General features: G+C 36.0%; 1 protein-coding gene and 1 non-coding gene across 2 annotated transcripts; one reads left to right on the top strand and one right to left on the bottom strand.

Moving 5' to 3' along the window:
* The first annotated feature begins 270 nt into the window (after positions 1–270).
* Positions 271–16,741, top strand: LOC113437257 (cytochrome P450 2C23-like). Its single transcript, XM_087923173.1, has 9 exons — positions 271–447; positions 4,975–5,137; positions 5,732–5,878; positions 6,451–6,611; positions 7,556–7,732; positions 8,601–8,736; positions 11,186–11,373; positions 14,225–14,366; positions 16,554–16,741. Exons 1-9 carry the CDS (start codon positions 271–273, stop codon positions 16,739–16,741), a joined length of 1,479 nt encoding a protein of 492 aa, XP_087779299.1.
* LOC148126977 (Nuclear RNase P) lies at positions 13,176–13,351 on the bottom strand. The gene has a single exon (XR_015742533.1).
* Positions 16,742–17,461: the final 720 nt, after the last annotated feature.

Raw genomic sequence — 17,461 nt, forward strand, 5'->3', positions numbered from 1 at the left:
TAATCTTTATTTAGTTAGAAACATGTCATTAGAGTAATCCTTCAATTGCTCTAGGTTTGCTTATGGTATCAAAACAAATACTTAACAACAGCATTTCATGTTCTGGAACAATTGATAGCCTGGAAAAGTGAAAAGACACCTTGGGGAGTGGAAGGGAGAAAGCTAGAGAACTAATCTGATATTGCCTCTGGTCTTTCTCTCTGTGTCCCAGACTCATTTCCAAGCCGTAAGTGTCATCTCTTTCACTCCATCAAGGCAAGAAGATTAAACATGCAAGTGGATCTGATCCCTGGGACAATAATACTGTTCATTGTCTTTCTGATCATATTCTGGGTCTTCCGGTTTCAGCAAGAAAGAGCCAGGTTTCCTCCTGGACCAACACCCTGGTTCTTTCTGGGGAATCTACTGCAAAAAGATGCTCTGCCTGTGTATAAAACCTACCCCAAGGTAAGACAGTCTTTGATATGACCCCTTTCTTAGTGGGCAAGAGATTCAAGAATCATTTGAGAGATTATCAATCTCCCATGTTTTGAGAATATAGTATAAAACAGGAATTTCAAAAGTTGGGGTTCTTTCCAGCACTACTAAAGATGCTTCCAACTTCATTTCTGTCTGGCATGATTTTTTTTTAGTTGCAGGTTTAAGCACAAACATATTTTCTCAGAGAGTAAATGGTATAATTAAGAGGAACAGAGTGCTGTACAGGACAAAATGAATATACTATTAATAGTTAATTTAAAGCAACTGTTCTTTCACAGCATTATTTAGATTAATCTATAGCTCAGTCTTTTGTTCCATTCTCAACATCAGTGGGCAATCTGGGAAGTATTCTCAGAAACCATTAAATAGAATGCCTGGTTTTTATTAATGATTTATACATCCTTTTAAGATAGCTAAAACACATAAAATTGGGTTCATACATTGTCGTTTGTCTATAGATGACTTGTATGTGACTTTGGATGAACCCAGAGAACATGGATTAAAAACCATAGTTTTGGCTTCATGAGATGCTTGGACGCAGACAGTTATAGTTTTTTCAACTACAAGTAAAAGTGTGAATTGTATAATGTGTCCTTTCCCTTTTCTTTTAATGCCCTCTTCTGCAAGTACTCCTTATGTATGTATTCATTTATTAAATACATATGCTGACAAATCCTTCCAGATTCTCATAGCTTGAGCAATATCAAACTGTATCATAAAAAATTAAAACATCCACAGTGTATTTAATCCCCTAAATAGTTTATGCTCACCAAATAATGAAACACAAAACCTCATTTACAGTATAACAATAATAATAATAGTTTCATGCACTAGTGACAGTTTTCAATGTTTCTTGACCAAAGTTTGGAGTACACTAGTTTTTAGGAGACCATCACTGAAGAGCCCAGTTTTGTTTTTATAGTGACACTGTTCTGTACTTCAGAACTGGGACTGAAAAATATTTTCTGGCCTCAACCAAGTTTATCTCAGTTTGCAACTGCTTTAAGCTCTCAATCTTATATTCACAAATCTACAATCTTATAATATGTGATAAACTGAGAATAATTCCAAGAGACCTAGGTGCATTGTTCTGTTTACAGAAAGCCAAAATTTGATTAAAAAATTTCACTTTAAACAGCTTTGAACAGCTTTGAAACTTGGTCATCACTGAAGAAACATATCCATAAAATTATTAAGAATTGTGTGAATCATATCTAGGGACCCAACTGTTGTTAAAGGATTATGAATGCATGGATTAGTTTCACATAACTCATTATCATAATGTGGCTGACTTAGTTTTGATCAAACATATTGACAACCATGGAACTGGATATCAGTAGCCAGATGCATACTAACAGCTACATGTTGGATCTGTTTTATGGTCAAGGGAAAGTTGAGATGTGATCTGGTCATTGACATTGGTCTATTATACAGATCACTCTCTGATTGTTTTTTGTCTCAAGAGTGTCACTCCTTCCTGCAGGGAGACATAATCTGTTGAATCAACCCATCCTGATGCTAGAGTTTCAGAGAGAATTTGAGTTTTTCCTTGAGGTGATTGGTTCTGTTGAGGCCATATTCATATCTGCATGCCATCCCTATGTGGCCTCTTCCTGTGCACCAATCCTTCCTGTGTACCATGGTTTACTATGGACCTCTGATAAATGAAATACCAGAACATTCTCCTAGAACACTGCTAGAAGACTTGAAGTCAACTTTTCCAGACACAGGTTTACTGGTTGATTTATTAAACACCATCAAGTCATTTTCAACTCCTAGAGATCATAGAGTCTTCTTTTTCTTTCTACCTTTCCCAATATTGCAACCTTTTCCAGAGATCTATATTTTTGTATAATGTGCCAGAGATAAGACAATTTGAATCTGGTTATTTGTGTTTTGAATGAGAAGTCTGAGTTTATTGGTTTAGTGATCCAACAACCAGTTTTTTGTCTGTCTGCAATATTCTCAGACATCTTCTCCAACATTAAAGTTATCAATACTCTTTCTATCCTGCTTCTTCAAAGTCAAACTTTCACTTCTGTAGAGTGCTATAGACAATACCATGGCTTACATATGTCTGATCTTTATAGATATAGGCACAGCATGGTATTTGAATATTTTTTGAAGCCTTTTGTATCTGATCTATCAACTGCAACTTGAATATAAGTTTCTCAGGAGGACAATGAGATATTCTGGAACTCCCATTTTTCTGAACATTTTTTACAGCTTGATGAGATCAACGCTATTAAAGATCTTTCTATAAATGAGACACATCTTTCTTTGGGGTATTCTTTGGCTTTTTCAATAATGCAGCTCCACCTCATTTTAGCAATAATATATTCAGCTTAATTGCTATATACTCCATCTGGTAATGTCCATGTGTAGAAGTGTCATTTTGGTTGTTAGCTAACCAAACCTTAGTTAAGAATTTGTTGAAATGGCAGAAATTGATGAGTTGGTCTTCTTCTTCTTCACTTCAGTTTCCAATTATGTTTTCCTCTTTCATATTTCCAACTATGACATTCCTGTCTCCAATCAGCAGCACATCATTCTGTCAATTTCCAATTGAACTTGATAAAAAAAAAAACCATTAATTCCTCTTTTTCTGTGTCAATAGTTAGAGCATACATTTGAATGATCGTCAAATTGAAGAGTTGTCCACAAAGTCTACCGGTAATTGATATTCAGGCATTGGTTGTATGATATATTCTTGTATAAACTTTGTAATAATAAAAACAAGACCATTTCTTCTTTTCATGTGCTGTGTAATAAACAGTGTGATTTTCTGACTAAAATTTCTGATCTAGTTCATCTTGATTTACTGATCTTGCCATGTCATAAATATCATTAGTACCCTGAAAGATCCTCAACTCTTCCACAAAGACATGAGGGACCCATCTTCTGGCCTACATGGTCAATCATTTTATATTTTTAATTGATATGGTTTTCTTGATTAAAAAATACAGAAGTAATTTACCATTGCACTATCCCACACAGTATGAACTATCCTTCTCACTAAAATGAACACATGCCCCTACATCTTCCTATCTTACTGGAGCCCAATATAGGTGCCTTTTGCTTTAGCTGGGCATCTGGGATGACCTTTACATCTTGGGTGACCTTGCTGGAAATATATAGTTTGGCATACACTCCCAACATTCTTTGCTCATCCCTCCAAGGAACACTCTCTGCCACATTGAGGCAATATGGTAGGACTTGGGGGAGAGGAGAGCTGGATGCAAGTAAAAGCCCATATTAGGGAATACTTTGTGATTATAAGGACATTGAAACATCAATATTTCTGCATCTTCACTATTATTAATAGCTTTTTAGCAGTCTTTTTCAGGGTGAGAGGGCTGCTATGGGAAGGGAGGGGGCTACTGTGAAGAGAAATCATGGTAGTGGGCAGGGTCAGATGCAAAACTAGGTGCTTGGCCTGATAGCATGATCTAGTATTCATTTTCAGGCAAAGTTCTCTTTGCCATCAGTTTAGCATCTGGCCCATTCTGTGTTCTCGCGGTTAGGTCTTTAGTGTGGTGTCAGCATCCTTGATTGAGGAGGTGGTGACTTCTGCCTTGAAAGAGGCAATAGTGCACCATTGGATCCAATATTTTCAACAACTACATGTTCCCTTTCTGGAGAAGGTTGTTGAGATGATGGATAATCTGCAAGTGATGTGAACCATGGAGGAAACCAATTATCTAAACTCATTCCAGTCATGTTTTTTAGTAGCACGACCTGCCCTCTGGAATACCCAGATCTAAATGGCCCTCACTCTTTTGGCATTTCAAAGGCCCTTAAAGACCTGCCTCTCTTCCTAGACCTTTGACAAGAAAGTTCCCTTTGGTTTTTGTAGACCCATTCTTTTTCATACTTGTTCCTTTGATTATTTTCCCCTTTGTCATTTTTATTGCTGTATTTTTTCTTGTGTTTCATTATGTTTACTTGTGAATTGGACAGCGCTCTTGGGAATTTGGTAGTTAAATGTAATAAATAAACAAACCAGGATTAAACAATGCATGTTGTAGCATGATGTTTGAATGTCACACTTGTTGACATTTAATGGAGAACCCAGAATGATGCTGTAATGTGAAAACAAAGTCACTTTTAATATGAATCTGTTTCTTTTAATCACAATGAATTTATTCTGCACCATTTTTGAACCATGCATTTTGGATGAGCTACTATAATTCTTGGCCATCAAGGTTTTAAACTATAGTAAATTAAAATTCAAGTGGAAAAATTTCAGGTTACGAAAACTTGATTTGAGGGTTATTTCTAATACTAATGGCTATGAAAATTAACATAGCACTTTGAAATCCATTTTTGTTAGATTAGGAAAAGGCCTATCTGTTTAGCTCTTACATTGGTAATAAGTATTTAAACTTAAATGATAAACATTAATATGTATTCAGAGCTATTAATTGAATCAGATATCCAAAAATGAGATCTCAAATCCCACTGATTCATACCTTTGATGTCTTTTGTCCTAAGCTTGCTAAGAAGTATGGTCCAGTTTTTACTATCTGGCTAGGACCAAAGCCATTGGTGGTAGTTTGTGGATATGAGGCAGTGAAAGATGCCCTGATAACTCATAGTGAAGAATTTGGAGGACGATCTCCTGTACCTATCCTTGATGAAGTAACCAAGGGCTATGGTAAGTGCAGATCATTTTCACTTCAATTTGAGATGTAGTTTCCAATTGCTAGAAGAAAGATAAAAATATTAACTTTTTTAAGGAAGTGATAGTAGTCATTTTTTTTAAAGTAATGAAAAATTAAATAATAAATCTCTTGGAGGTAGTTGAAAAGTTGTTCAATCAAAACTCTGGTTAGAGAACAAAGTATCAAACTAAGAAAGAGAAGTACAACTGAAGTCACTTATCCCACATTTGGCTGATTGGCATTAGAATCCAAATAATATGGTGGCCAGTTGGGTGGTCTGGGGGAAATTATACCCTATATTCAATATTCCTTCACAAACAACAGATTTTTGAGCTGCAGTGTCTTCAGTCCTGTTGCTCAAGATATAATCTGAATAAGTAGAGTGCAAACTCATGAGAAAATTGAAATTCTTTTCCTTTTGCCAAACTATCAATGACTCAAGGAAAAAGAAATGCATGTTTACTTTTACATTTGAGAAGGGTAGATGTTTTGCAGGTGAGGGAGACTACTGGGCAAGTTGCTTTCTTTGTTCTTTAAGAAAATGCTGCCATGTCTGTTGTTTGTTACTGCACTTTCTATCCTTTCAGGGATTATTGGTGAAGATGAAAGATGGAAGGTTCTGCGTCGCTTTACTCTTACCACTTTGAGGAACTTTGGAATGGGAAAGAAGTCAATGGCTGAACGGATGTCAGAAGAAGCTTGTTGTTTGGTGGAGAAAATATCAAGCTTTGAAGGTGATCCTATATTGCAAACTATTTTTATTGATTTATAGAACTATATCCCACCTTTATGTGAACAACACAACACAAGATAGTGTACATAATGCTGTTGCCTCCATTTGCTTCACAACAACAAAACTGTGAGATGGTGTATTTATTTATTCATCTTTAAATTCAGAAACAAATACTTGTTCTTTCTTGAATTAATGCTCTGCCTTTCTGGTTATACTTCGGAAGGTAGCTGATTAGAATTAAAAAGTGGGTTGAAATCTACATGAATGGCACATGATGTGTCTTGAATCCTGACTTCCAGAGACTGTTCACTAGATTGAGAAGTTCCTGAAAAATGCCCCACCTGCACTGTAATTGTCTTTCAGAGAGGCACAAATTACAACCATGACATAATTTACTAGAATCAGGCTGTGCATTGGAAACTTCCAGGTGTCACTGGAACCATAAAGATTCCACATGTGCATAAAGTCTAAACAGAATGTAGTGTAAAGAAAATTCACAAAGTCACTAGAGAAAACGATTTGGGGGATGCAAAACATGGTCACAGAATCTCTTCTTTCTTTTTGCTGTTGCAGATCAGCCTTTTGATGTAGTCCCAACCATTGCAGCTGCTGTTTCTAATGTGATGTGTGCTGTTGTCTTTGGGAAACGATTCTCTTATGATGATAAAATCTTCATTGAAATATTAGAAATTTTGAAGGCATTCATAGGTTTCTTTTTGAGTGCTCCTGGAATGGTATGCCATCTTTATGTTGCTCTATAAGCAGGGTTTTCTCTTTGTTTAAGACTAAAGAGGGTTGGTTCAGTTAGTTCCCTCCAACTTACAAAAATCGGAGGCTTTTTAAAGTGACCTAAAAAGTGTGTTTGTGAAAATCAGTCTGCATCTCTTGTTCATCTTGCTTCTGATTAGTTTACGTGTTGTGACTTAGCAGTGATTGTTCCCAGAGTTATTCAAGATGGATAAAGCTTCAGCCCTGTTTCTTCTCAGCTAACTTTGAGGCCTTCATAAATCATTGTTTTTTAAGTCTTCCATAACTCCTTAGCTTTCATTCCATTATTTCTCAAATAGCAATTGAGGCTGGGGTGGGATTCAACAGGTGTTACTACCAGTTCAGTGACTACGTTTTGCACACCAGATGCTTGCTGTGCAGGTGTGTAAAATTATCTTAAGCTGTGCCACCCAGAGAGCTGAAAAGCACTGTGTGCAAGTGCGCGGCATTTGAAAAGCCTCTTTTTTCCTGCTTTCTCAACCTCAGCTGTGCCGCGCAAAGCAGCTGAGTTTGAAAAAGCAGGAAATAAAGGACAGGTAAGAGCCCGGGTGGATGGGCAGGCCAAACAGCAGCAAATGCAGAACCAGTTCGGTGTCTGCTGCTCTTCAGAGCTACCAGTTCTATAGAGCCGGGAAGAACCGGTAGCATCCCACTCCTGAATTGAGGAGGTATAACTAAAGAGAAAAATGTAACTAAATAATCTTGGTTCCCTGAGTTTATATTTTATATTAATTTGATTAGCAGGCACTGCACATTACTGATCTTGCATTTTATTTATTTATTTATTTTAAAAAGTAGAATTAAGGGGACACTTTATAGAGAAGCCAGTTTTTTTCTGTGCAGCTGCACAGAAGGCAAAGCAAAAGAGATGGGCTGAGAAAGGCTAACATTTATTATCACCATGTTATAGGTGTACAGCGCAATGCCAAGTCTCATGAAATTCCTTCCTGGACCTCACAATAGAGCTGTCACTGACTGTACCAAGATTTGTGACTACGTTAGGACTAGAGTGGAGTCTCACAAGAAGACCTTGGATCCAGACAATCCCAGAGACTTTATTGATTGCTTCCTCATTAAATTAGAAAAGGTATATTGCAAGGATATTTCGCACACAAGTACAACAGGGACAGAGTTTCAGTTATGCACTTGTATCCCATTCTCTGATGATGGGAGCAATTTGTACTCCTGAGACGTCAGAAAGCAAAAAAGATGTGTCTCCCTCCTGTGCCACAAATACTGCAATAAAATACGCAGCCACAAGGAATTGAGGTCTCCCAGAAATAATGATGTTTGTAAACAAACAAACTCACTCCTTAAGAAACTGTTGTGTGGATCTGCCTGTAGTATCCATTTTAGCACTAAAGGAGGTGCCATAGCCCACGTCTATATCATGCCATGAGTTAGCAAAGCCAATTTGGTAGTAGGTAAAGAAGAGCTGTAGAGAAGAGGAATGTTATCTTTTGGGTGGGGGCGTGAGAGTCCTGTAGAGAATGGGCTTTTGATGGACACCCTAAATGATTGGGGCCAGGACAAGAACTGAATATGAATTACTTGTCTTAAAACAAACTAAGTAATTACCTAGTCATTCATTCATCCATTCATTCATTCAATCATTGCACTTAAAGTATAATTCAGTGGCAAACTTTGGAAAAACATTTCAGAGGCTGAATAGTGACAGAATGGCTGGTTTGGGATGCTCTTTTTTGTTAGTTTCTGTCTCTTTCATTTAAACATTGATCTATCTGATCCAAACATCTATTAAGTTGCATTGGATATTCAAATTAATGTAGAGAATAGGGAAGATTTTATATTGGATTATTCCCTGCCTCTTCTCTAAGTTGGTCTAGAAAAAAAAGGTAAAGTAAGAAGAAGAAGATAGACAATTTGATGAAATAATGATGAAGCTCCACATTATAAACTTCTGCCTTTTATTTTATTTCTACCTTACCTTACAGGAACGAAATTCTAATGTTATCTGTATGGAAGATTTGGTCATGACTGTGTTTGAGCTGTTAATTGCTGGAACAGATAGCACAGCCAATGCTATTGCATATGGTATTATCCTTCTGGCCAGGTTCCCAGAAGTCCAAGGTATATGGCATGCTATAATTTAGACAGAGTCACTAGCCTATATTAGGTGGCTTTCATGCCCAAAGTGGGAGCAGAAATCAGAGTCTCCTGTCTTCTGGCCTGGTGCCTTAACTGCTAGATCACACTTTCCCAGTTAATCTACTAATAAAACTTCAGACAGTAGGAATCTATATGTTTCCTTGATGATTTGCATGTACCTATGCTAATGAACATATTGTAAGAATCAACCTTGTAATGAAGGCCCCACAAGGCCGCCACATCAAATTTGGTAATTTGAGGATCAGAATTATTTATCAATGCCCCCCCCCCCATTAATCTATATTGAAATTGAATATAATTGAAATAATTTTAACAATGTTTGAAAATGTGTGCCATAATTCAAATACTGATATTCTCATTTAATAGTGACTCATTCAGAATCCATTAAAGTTATAATATATATTGGTCACATGACCATGATTTGAACACTTGGCAACTAGCTCACTCTTATTATGGTTGTAAGGTCCTATAGTCACTTGATTTACAACCTTCCCTGCTGTCTTCCCACAAGGAATATCAGAGGGCAAACTGGCAGGGAAGGTTGCAAATCATTTTGATAAGTTACCTATGCTCTGCCCTAACTTGTAGCAGCCATTGTGTGCCATGCCAGCCACCAATACAGTTCCCCTACCTAGCCATGCCATGCCTTGCAGACTAGTCGCACAGCCTCCCCCATCCTGCAGCAGCCAACCACTCCTGCAACACTTGGGCTGCACTGCACCCCCTGGCCTCTAAATGATAAGTGGGTATTTTATACCACAATAAAGATACTGAATGTTCAGCATCCTTATTGTGGTATAAGATACCCACTTATCATTTACTAAAGTCATGTCTTCACAATAGAACCTCTATCCTGTTGCTAAGGAAGGCTTAAGCTGGTTCAAGAGGTTCCAACAGGAAAACGATGAAAATCAAATGTCTTCCCTTTGAGACAATTCATGGTATTCTAAGGAAGCTTAAGATGACACAACTGAAGACAAAGGTCTACTCTACTCAAGTAGCATTATCTTGGCATTTCACTTGTGGAACCAACTTCATATACCCTGTTCTGGGGCCAGCATCTGTTTTACATTGTTATTTTTTTGGCAGGGGTGTCATGCGGCTCCCTCTTCCCAGCTGCTGCCTTTTAGACATTTTTATTGACCTATCAGTTGATTGCAAAGCTCTGGAATTGAATAGCCTTTCCCTATCTTAATGAACATAATTGGAAAATCTCTTGTCCTTTAACATAAAGGATGAGGAAATTCCCTAGTAGTCATGGGGTGTTGGAAGCCCTAACTATTTCTTCTCATGGAATGCTATTTTTTTTAAAAAAGTGCATTCTATCCTGGAATGTACACTGATGAAAATACAGCTTTAAGTTGCAAATTCCAACAACTCAGCCAATGGCTTCATCCAACTGTACAAATGCGGTAGTCCATCACATGGTGGCCAAAAGAGGGGAAAACTCTAATTTTCTGTTATCTATCAGGGGTTGAGAGGTCAATAATCATTTTGGAGAAATATGGAAGCCCTGAAATCTATCTACTTAATAGAAAATCTAACTGAAAGGTGATGGTCTTGCATTTGTCTGGCCTGGGCAGAAAAGAATTCCCTTCCCAATGGCCATCACTGCTCTTGGGGAAGATGTGGTTCCCCAGTTTTTCTCCTTGTGTAACTTGGTTCAAAAAGTGTGGTGCATTACTGAAACTGACATGGTACAGCTAAAATGTCAAAATACAGCTATGTTTGTCTTCTCCTATCCCTTTCTATGATCAGAGCAGTATCTATGCTGTCATTTGGAGAACCTGTATGGAACTAGCAGAAAACAAGTCTCTTTCATGCGCCAAAGTACCATTTTTGATCTTTGACTCCAAGAACATTTATTGCAGCAGTTGCATCCAGATTACATAAATTTGGATGACCACTATCTTGCAGTTAAAGAGAATTTGCTGCCTGTGGTTCTTTGGCATATTGCCATGCTGGCCACAGGATCACATAAAATGTCTTTGGACAATATTAGCTCCTTTGGCCAAGAAACAGAGATAAGCACCACACCCTAGAGTCAGACACAACTGGACAGGGAAACCTTTACCTAGTGATCAATAAGTTAAATGTCTTCTACCACAGGTGGGAAAGAGGACTGGGTGGGAAAATGAACTTCCAAGCACCCACCCAGCTTAGCCCACATTCTGCATAGGAATTGGGGCAGATTTCCCCAAGTTCTTATCCAGCCAGAGAAAATTGCTAGTCATTGTCCTTAAGTATAAAGTGGAGACGTAAATGGATAGTGGCATAGGATAACCTGTTTAACTAGTCTTTAAGGGCACATTTTGCATCTGATTATCTGTTATAGAAGGATAAGTATGATTTAGATCTGGAATAGTTTAAAAACAATATTATTGCTTTAACAATGTCTGATTCATTGCAGCCAAAATGCAGCAGGAAATCGATGATGTTGTGGGACCAAACCGCCAGCCCACCATGGAGGATAAGGTGAAGCTGTCCTACACCAACGCATTTGCTCATGAGATGCTACGTTTTCAGCCTGGGAGTAGTGAGAACTTCCCACGTACAACAACACAGAATGTTATTTTCAAGGGACACTTCATCCCTAGGGTATGAAAAATCCCCAAGTCTGGGATCCTCTTTTCACTTAGATATATATGTATTTATAATTGCAGAATGATTAAACTTCTGCTATAATTGCTGAATATATTTTTTGAATATCATTTTCAGTTTAGGCCACTGGGTTTTACAGAACTCTCTACTTATTTGCAAAACCAAATGTTATTCATGGTTCTAGACAGTTTCCATCCTGCAGAGTTTCATTGATTTCCCTTAAGGTTCTTAGCTATAAAAATTAATTTTTTTCTTCTTGCACCAAGGAACTAAGGATGTTTAGAAAGATGATTAATGCTTTTTTGTTAAACTTTTATTCATAATATAATGACAGAAATCTTCTCCCAGAATGGAAAAACGATGGAAAACTATCAGTAAAAATGATGAATTAATGAATTTAGCTTGCCTCTATTGGATTCTAAAATTCTGCCTTCCTGATGGAAGAAAAGTGTTGTTTTGTCAGAGTACTGAATCTGTTTTTCCTTTTCATATCTGCAGGCATTTTTAATAATTTGTTTCCCAAATAAATGATAATTTTAGGCAAGTTTTGAGTTTTAAAAACAGGTAATTAACTTTGAGAGAAGATACATGTATACATAAAAAGAATGGAAAGGAGTATGGAAAAAGATATTCCTACCATAGTAGCTTTCCCTCGCTCCAATATTTTGCCAAAACCACAATTTAAAATATCACCTTTAAAATATAGTTAAAATTTTATATACAATAAAAATATTTTTATATAGTTTGATGTTGTAAAATAATATAATAATGAAACATTTACGTTAGATTACAGAAGCTATAAATATTATAAGAAGAACACAATACGAATAAGCACTATTAGAGAATTAGTGTGGTCTAGTGGTTAAAGCAATAGACTAGAAACTGGGAGAACATCTGGATGATTTTGGGCCAGTTACTTTCTCTCAGCTCTAGGAAGGAGACAATGGCAATCCACTTCTGAAAATCCTTGCCAAAAAAGCTGCAGGGACTTGTCCTCAAAATCACAGAGAATTAGACATGATTGAACAGAAGATAAAAATAATAAAACAATGCTTCAGAATCTCCTGTATTAAAAGAAGCACCTTCCTGAAGCACTAGCTCCTATGTTTTTGATTTCTAATGAAAACTCCCTTTTGGTATCCATATATTTTTTTTAAAAGTTTCAAACTTCTCAATGGAGTTATCCTTTTTACTGTCATTGTATAAGGTGCCGTATAGTTAAATATAGTTGCATACTACTGGGATATAGCAATAGCTCACTTCAACAGATGCAAATTAGATATCTCAATCTGAGTTGTCCATCAGAAGATGTGACAAAAGTTCTTTAATTTCACAACACACAGGCAAGTTCAACCACAATTTCAACTGAGAAACTTTAGATGCCTTAGATCAAAACAGGATTCAGAATAAAGTAGAATTCTTGGAAGTTCGGAGCTTGAAAAATGAGCTATCATCAGATAATATAGTAATAAACCTAATTGATAAATCATTCAAAAGATATTAAAAAGAAGCAAGAGGCAGCAGCCCTGAGTACATCTTCTCCATTACAAACCCTTAACCACTCAAATAAACTGGGTTAGTTAAGGAAAAAAAATCTCCCCAAATCCACAGAATGCTGTAAACAACAAACTAATTGATTTCTGAAGTGCTGATGACATTATTAATCTGTTAATGAAATGTCTGCCAGGAAACCAAGCTGAAATGAAGGTCTGGCAGAAAATGGTGAAGGGCCAGTATAACATTATCAGTGAGCAACTGTAATGGGCTAAATAGGCACCCATTGTTTCTGTCTTGGCCTTCTGTATTGGTTTGGAATCTTTTAATCCCCCAACCTCATTCTGGATAAAGGGCACCATAGAGAAATGTATCAAAGCCACTAAATTATAATGGTGCTGCTTTTGCTGGGAACTCACCCACCTTCAGAAGGTGGCACCCTGCTAGGGTGGCAAACTTGGCCCTTCTCTCAGACCTTCCCATATATATGCATATATGTTTTCTTAAGTTTTCGCGGGTACTTACATGTATGTTATTCAGCTTTGTTCAGGTATTTCCCATGTCATTATAGTTATGCTTTTAAAGTTGTAGCAACGTTTTGGCAGAATCTCATCTGCCATCATCAGGCTTCTGTATTCTGTATTGTGTATATATATATATATATATATATATATATATATATATATATATATACACACACACACACACACACACACACACACACACATATATATATGTGTGTGTGTGTGTGTAATATGTGTATGTGTATATGTGTATATATATGTATGTGTGTATATATATATATATATATATATATATATATACACACACACACACACACACATATATATATATATATACACACACACACACACACACACACACACACACACACACACACATATATATAATTATATATATATATATATATATATATATATATATATATATATATATACATATATATATATATATATATATATATATATATATACACACACACACACACACACACACACACACATCTTCAGAATTTAGGAATTACCATAAATTCCACCTATAATCTGAAAGTTATAAAATTTAATAATACAAATTGGGATAAATGTATATTATATTTGTGAAACATAGAAGGCAATTCAGTCTTGTTACAACTAATATAATTTTCTGTAAGGTCTTAAACATGTGAATATGCAGTGGTCAACACCAGGTATGGAGAAACCTTGTAAATTGCATCAATGTTTTATTTTTTTAAATCTTCCAAGAATTCACATTTTTGGAAGAATTAAGAGCAGCCTGTTTTTTTATGGGGAAAAAAACCCACCTTTGCTCTTTGTATCTTCTTGTCTCCATAAAGGGCACAACTGTTCTTCCATTGTGGGCTTCAGTGCATTTTGATCCTCTCTGCTGGGATAATCCTAGGACATTTGACCCAGCTCATTTCTTGGATAAGAATGGTGAATTCCAAAAGAAAGATGCCTATTTGCCTTTTTCTGCAGGTAATAATGGGGTTATGGTTGATCTGGGGACTTCAAGGTTGGTCAGTTACCGTTAAGGCTGCTGAACTGTTACTTCACCTATGCTAATGGGTACTGTTCTTCCTGACTGAGCTGATTCAATCATGAAGGAAAATTTTTGAACTTTTTAGAATCAGAAGATACATAGTGGTTGCTAATCAACTCCTCCACTGAAGGTCGACTTTTTTTCTTGAAAAGCCACAGGCAATATAGAGCAAGGAGATAAATACAGATCATGATAGGACCAAAGCACTGGGGGAGATTAATATTTTCTTCTTTTCAGTTTTCCTGATGCTGTTTCCTTTGCCCGTTTCTTTTTTTGTAAATGAAAGCATTTATTAACAGATTTAAAGATAATATAAAAAAATAATGTAGCCTAAAAGAAAAGAAAGAAAAGAAAAAACAAAAGTGCAGAAAACAGAATTTAAAGAAATTTTTTAAAAGCCTCCAATTTCTTTTGCAGCATATACAAGCATGATTACAAAGTTATCTCCTTAAAAACTGAAAAAAACTTCACTTTTTTCCATTATCGATTTTTCCTAATAATTGAAACCATAAGTCATTTTTTCTTTCTTTCATGCAAAAAGATTATAAGAGGTTTTCATATAGCCATAAATGTAGCTATTGTCTTTTTTCTAATCAAATAAATTAATTTAGCCATCTCTGCAAGTTCCATCATCTTCACCAACCATTCCTTCATTGTGGGTAATATTTCCAATTTTGGGCTTATAATAATCTTGCTACAGTTGTCATACATAAAAATAAACTTCTGTGACTTGTTTCTAGTTCCTTATTTTTTATTCTTAATTTTTGTTACTCCATGAAGAAAGGAGCAGGAAGGAGAGACTCCACCTACTGTAGGGTGGAGAAATTGAGGCAGAGAGATAGTGCCTCTTCCTAGTGCTGTAGTCTTGATATGTAGCAACCCTTCCACCCTAATTTTATGATTCCAGGAAGATTCAGAAAATCTGATTATGTCATTCCCATGGCACAATTTTCTTTGCCGATGTGAATGTAAGTCACATAGGTCTACAGGGTAGTTATCTCAGTAATATTGTTAGGTCTTGCCTATTTAAAAAGTTTGTGTTTCTTTTTAATTATCATGGTTGGTTGCACAGTCAGCCAGATATTTAGACTGAATTTGACATTCTTGTCCACTTATTGATTTCTTCCCAAGGACCTTGGATAGGTAGTTGTTCTTGCTGGACGATGTTAAAGGCATCACTGCAGGATGTAAGCTGTTCCAAATAAAGCTGCCTTTTGCAAATGACTGATAATGATTTTGTCAATGCCAATGTTGTTGAAATGATGCTCTAGTTATTTTGGAATTGCACCTAAGGTGCCTATTACCATTGTTACAGTTCTTTTGCTACAAGACTTTCTAGTTCTGTTTGCAGTCTTTATACTTTTTGATTTTCTCCAGGTATTTCTCTTCTTTTGTGCTGTCTCAAGGTACTCCTACATCTATTATCAATACTTTTTTTTGTCTTTCTTATCAATAACTGTCATCTCTTGAGTGTTATGTGGCAGTTGCTTATCTGTTTGAATTCTAAAGCCCCAAAGCAATTAAGTGTCTTCATTTTCTATTACTTTGTCTGTTTTATGATCCCACCAGTTCTTGCTTGCAGATAAATGGTACTTTTTGCTGTGCACCATTTTTGCTACTTTGTCATGCCACCGTTTGTTGTCAGTCTATTCTGTTACTCCATGAACAGAATGTGATCTTCTTGCAGCAGATAACTAGGCGGTCCACTGTTTCTTCAGCTTCTTTATAGAGCTGGCATTTACTTTCTCTGCTATCTTTTCAATTCTTGCTTAGTAGGCATTATATATACATATATAGTATGCAGTCAGAATTAGTCTCTTTCTTCAATTTTTCTGCTGTTAGTCATTGTCAGGTTTTGTTATTACTTGTTTTGCCAGTTAAATGTACTGGCCATGTAATACTTTTCCTTGCCATGTCACTTTTATATTCTTTATTTGGTCTTTCTTTTAGAACTGTTAATCTGAGATGAAGCCCTACTTTCTGGGGAGCATAAAGACGGTGGATAATTAATTTGCTTGTTTGTTTGCATCCCCCCTTTGTAATTTTTGGAAATAACTCAAAAAGGGCAAACATAGCCAACACTCCCTCTGCTTATTTATCTTCTTCTTTTTTTCTTTTTACAGGGAAGAGAGTATGTCCTGGAGAGTCATTGGCTAATATGGAAATCTTCATATCGTTTACCAATCTGCTCCAGAACTTCACTTTTGAATTGACTATGGATCCTAAGGAGATAGATTTAGAGAACTTGTTTATGGGCTGTAGAGAGAATGGGAAGCATCGGTACATTCGAGCTATCAAACGTAAAATATAAATTAACAATTGTCTCAAAAATATTTTTTCTTTCATCCCAGCACTAAATTTTTAATATTGTGTCCAAAGTTTCAGAAATGAGTGCTGAAAAGTAAAAGCATTTGAAATATATTTCAGTAAATGACTGTTCTACTACAAATATCACCATCAGCACCATTACTACTACTTCTACTGTTTGAATTTTGACTTCATCCAGAGAATCTGATTCACAAAAGCACAAACTTTTTCAGGTTAAAGATTGCTTTTAACCTTTCAGTGGTATAACAGGACCTTAACCCCAATTTTAGACTGAGTGAAACCATGTCAAATATTAGGATTTATTCAAATATTAAGATTTAATAAATCTTAATATTTGGCATGGTTTCACTCAGTCTAAAATTGGGGTTAAGGTCCTGTTATACCGCTGAAAGGTTAAAAGCAATCTTTAACCTGAAAAAGTTTGTGCTTTTGTGAATCAGATTCTCTGATGTAATTAAAATAAATTCAGATTCTCTAATGTAATTAAAATAAATTAAAAATAGTCATCATTGAAGAATTCTTTTTAAAAATGTCATTAAAAATGCTGTTTGGCAGCCTTTTATAAAATTGTTTTAGTGACTCTGGTAATCAAAATCTAATCAATGCTTCCTTGTCTCTGTTGAAGTACACAGACACCATAGTACAGAATCACAGTTTCATAATGTGAATCATATGTAATATACTTTTCATTGATTTCAGTAAA

This window comes from Pseudonaja textilis, chromosome 2 (genome assembly GCF_049901715.1).
Source record: "Pseudonaja textilis isolate UNSWEBS1 chromosome 2, rPseTex1.2, whole genome shotgun sequence".
Taxonomy (NCBI): domain Eukaryota; kingdom Metazoa; phylum Chordata; class Lepidosauria; order Squamata; family Elapidae; genus Pseudonaja; species Pseudonaja textilis.

What these genes read in the sequence shown, in the direction of transcription:
- LOC113437257 (XM_087923173.1), top strand. Translation starts at nt 271, where the DNA reads ATGCAAGTGGATCTGATCCCTGGGACAATAATACTGTTCATTGTCTTT. An exon ending in TCCTCATTAAATTAGAAAAG is followed by an intron (nt 7,733 to 8,600) that starts GTATATTGCAAG and finishes CTTACCTTACAG; the next exon opens with GAACGAAATTCTAATGTTAT. An exon ending in CTATTTGCCTTTTTCTGCAG is followed by an intron (nt 14,367 to 16,553) that starts GTAATAATGGGG and finishes TTCTTTTTACAG; the next exon opens with GGAAGAGAGTATGTCCTGGA.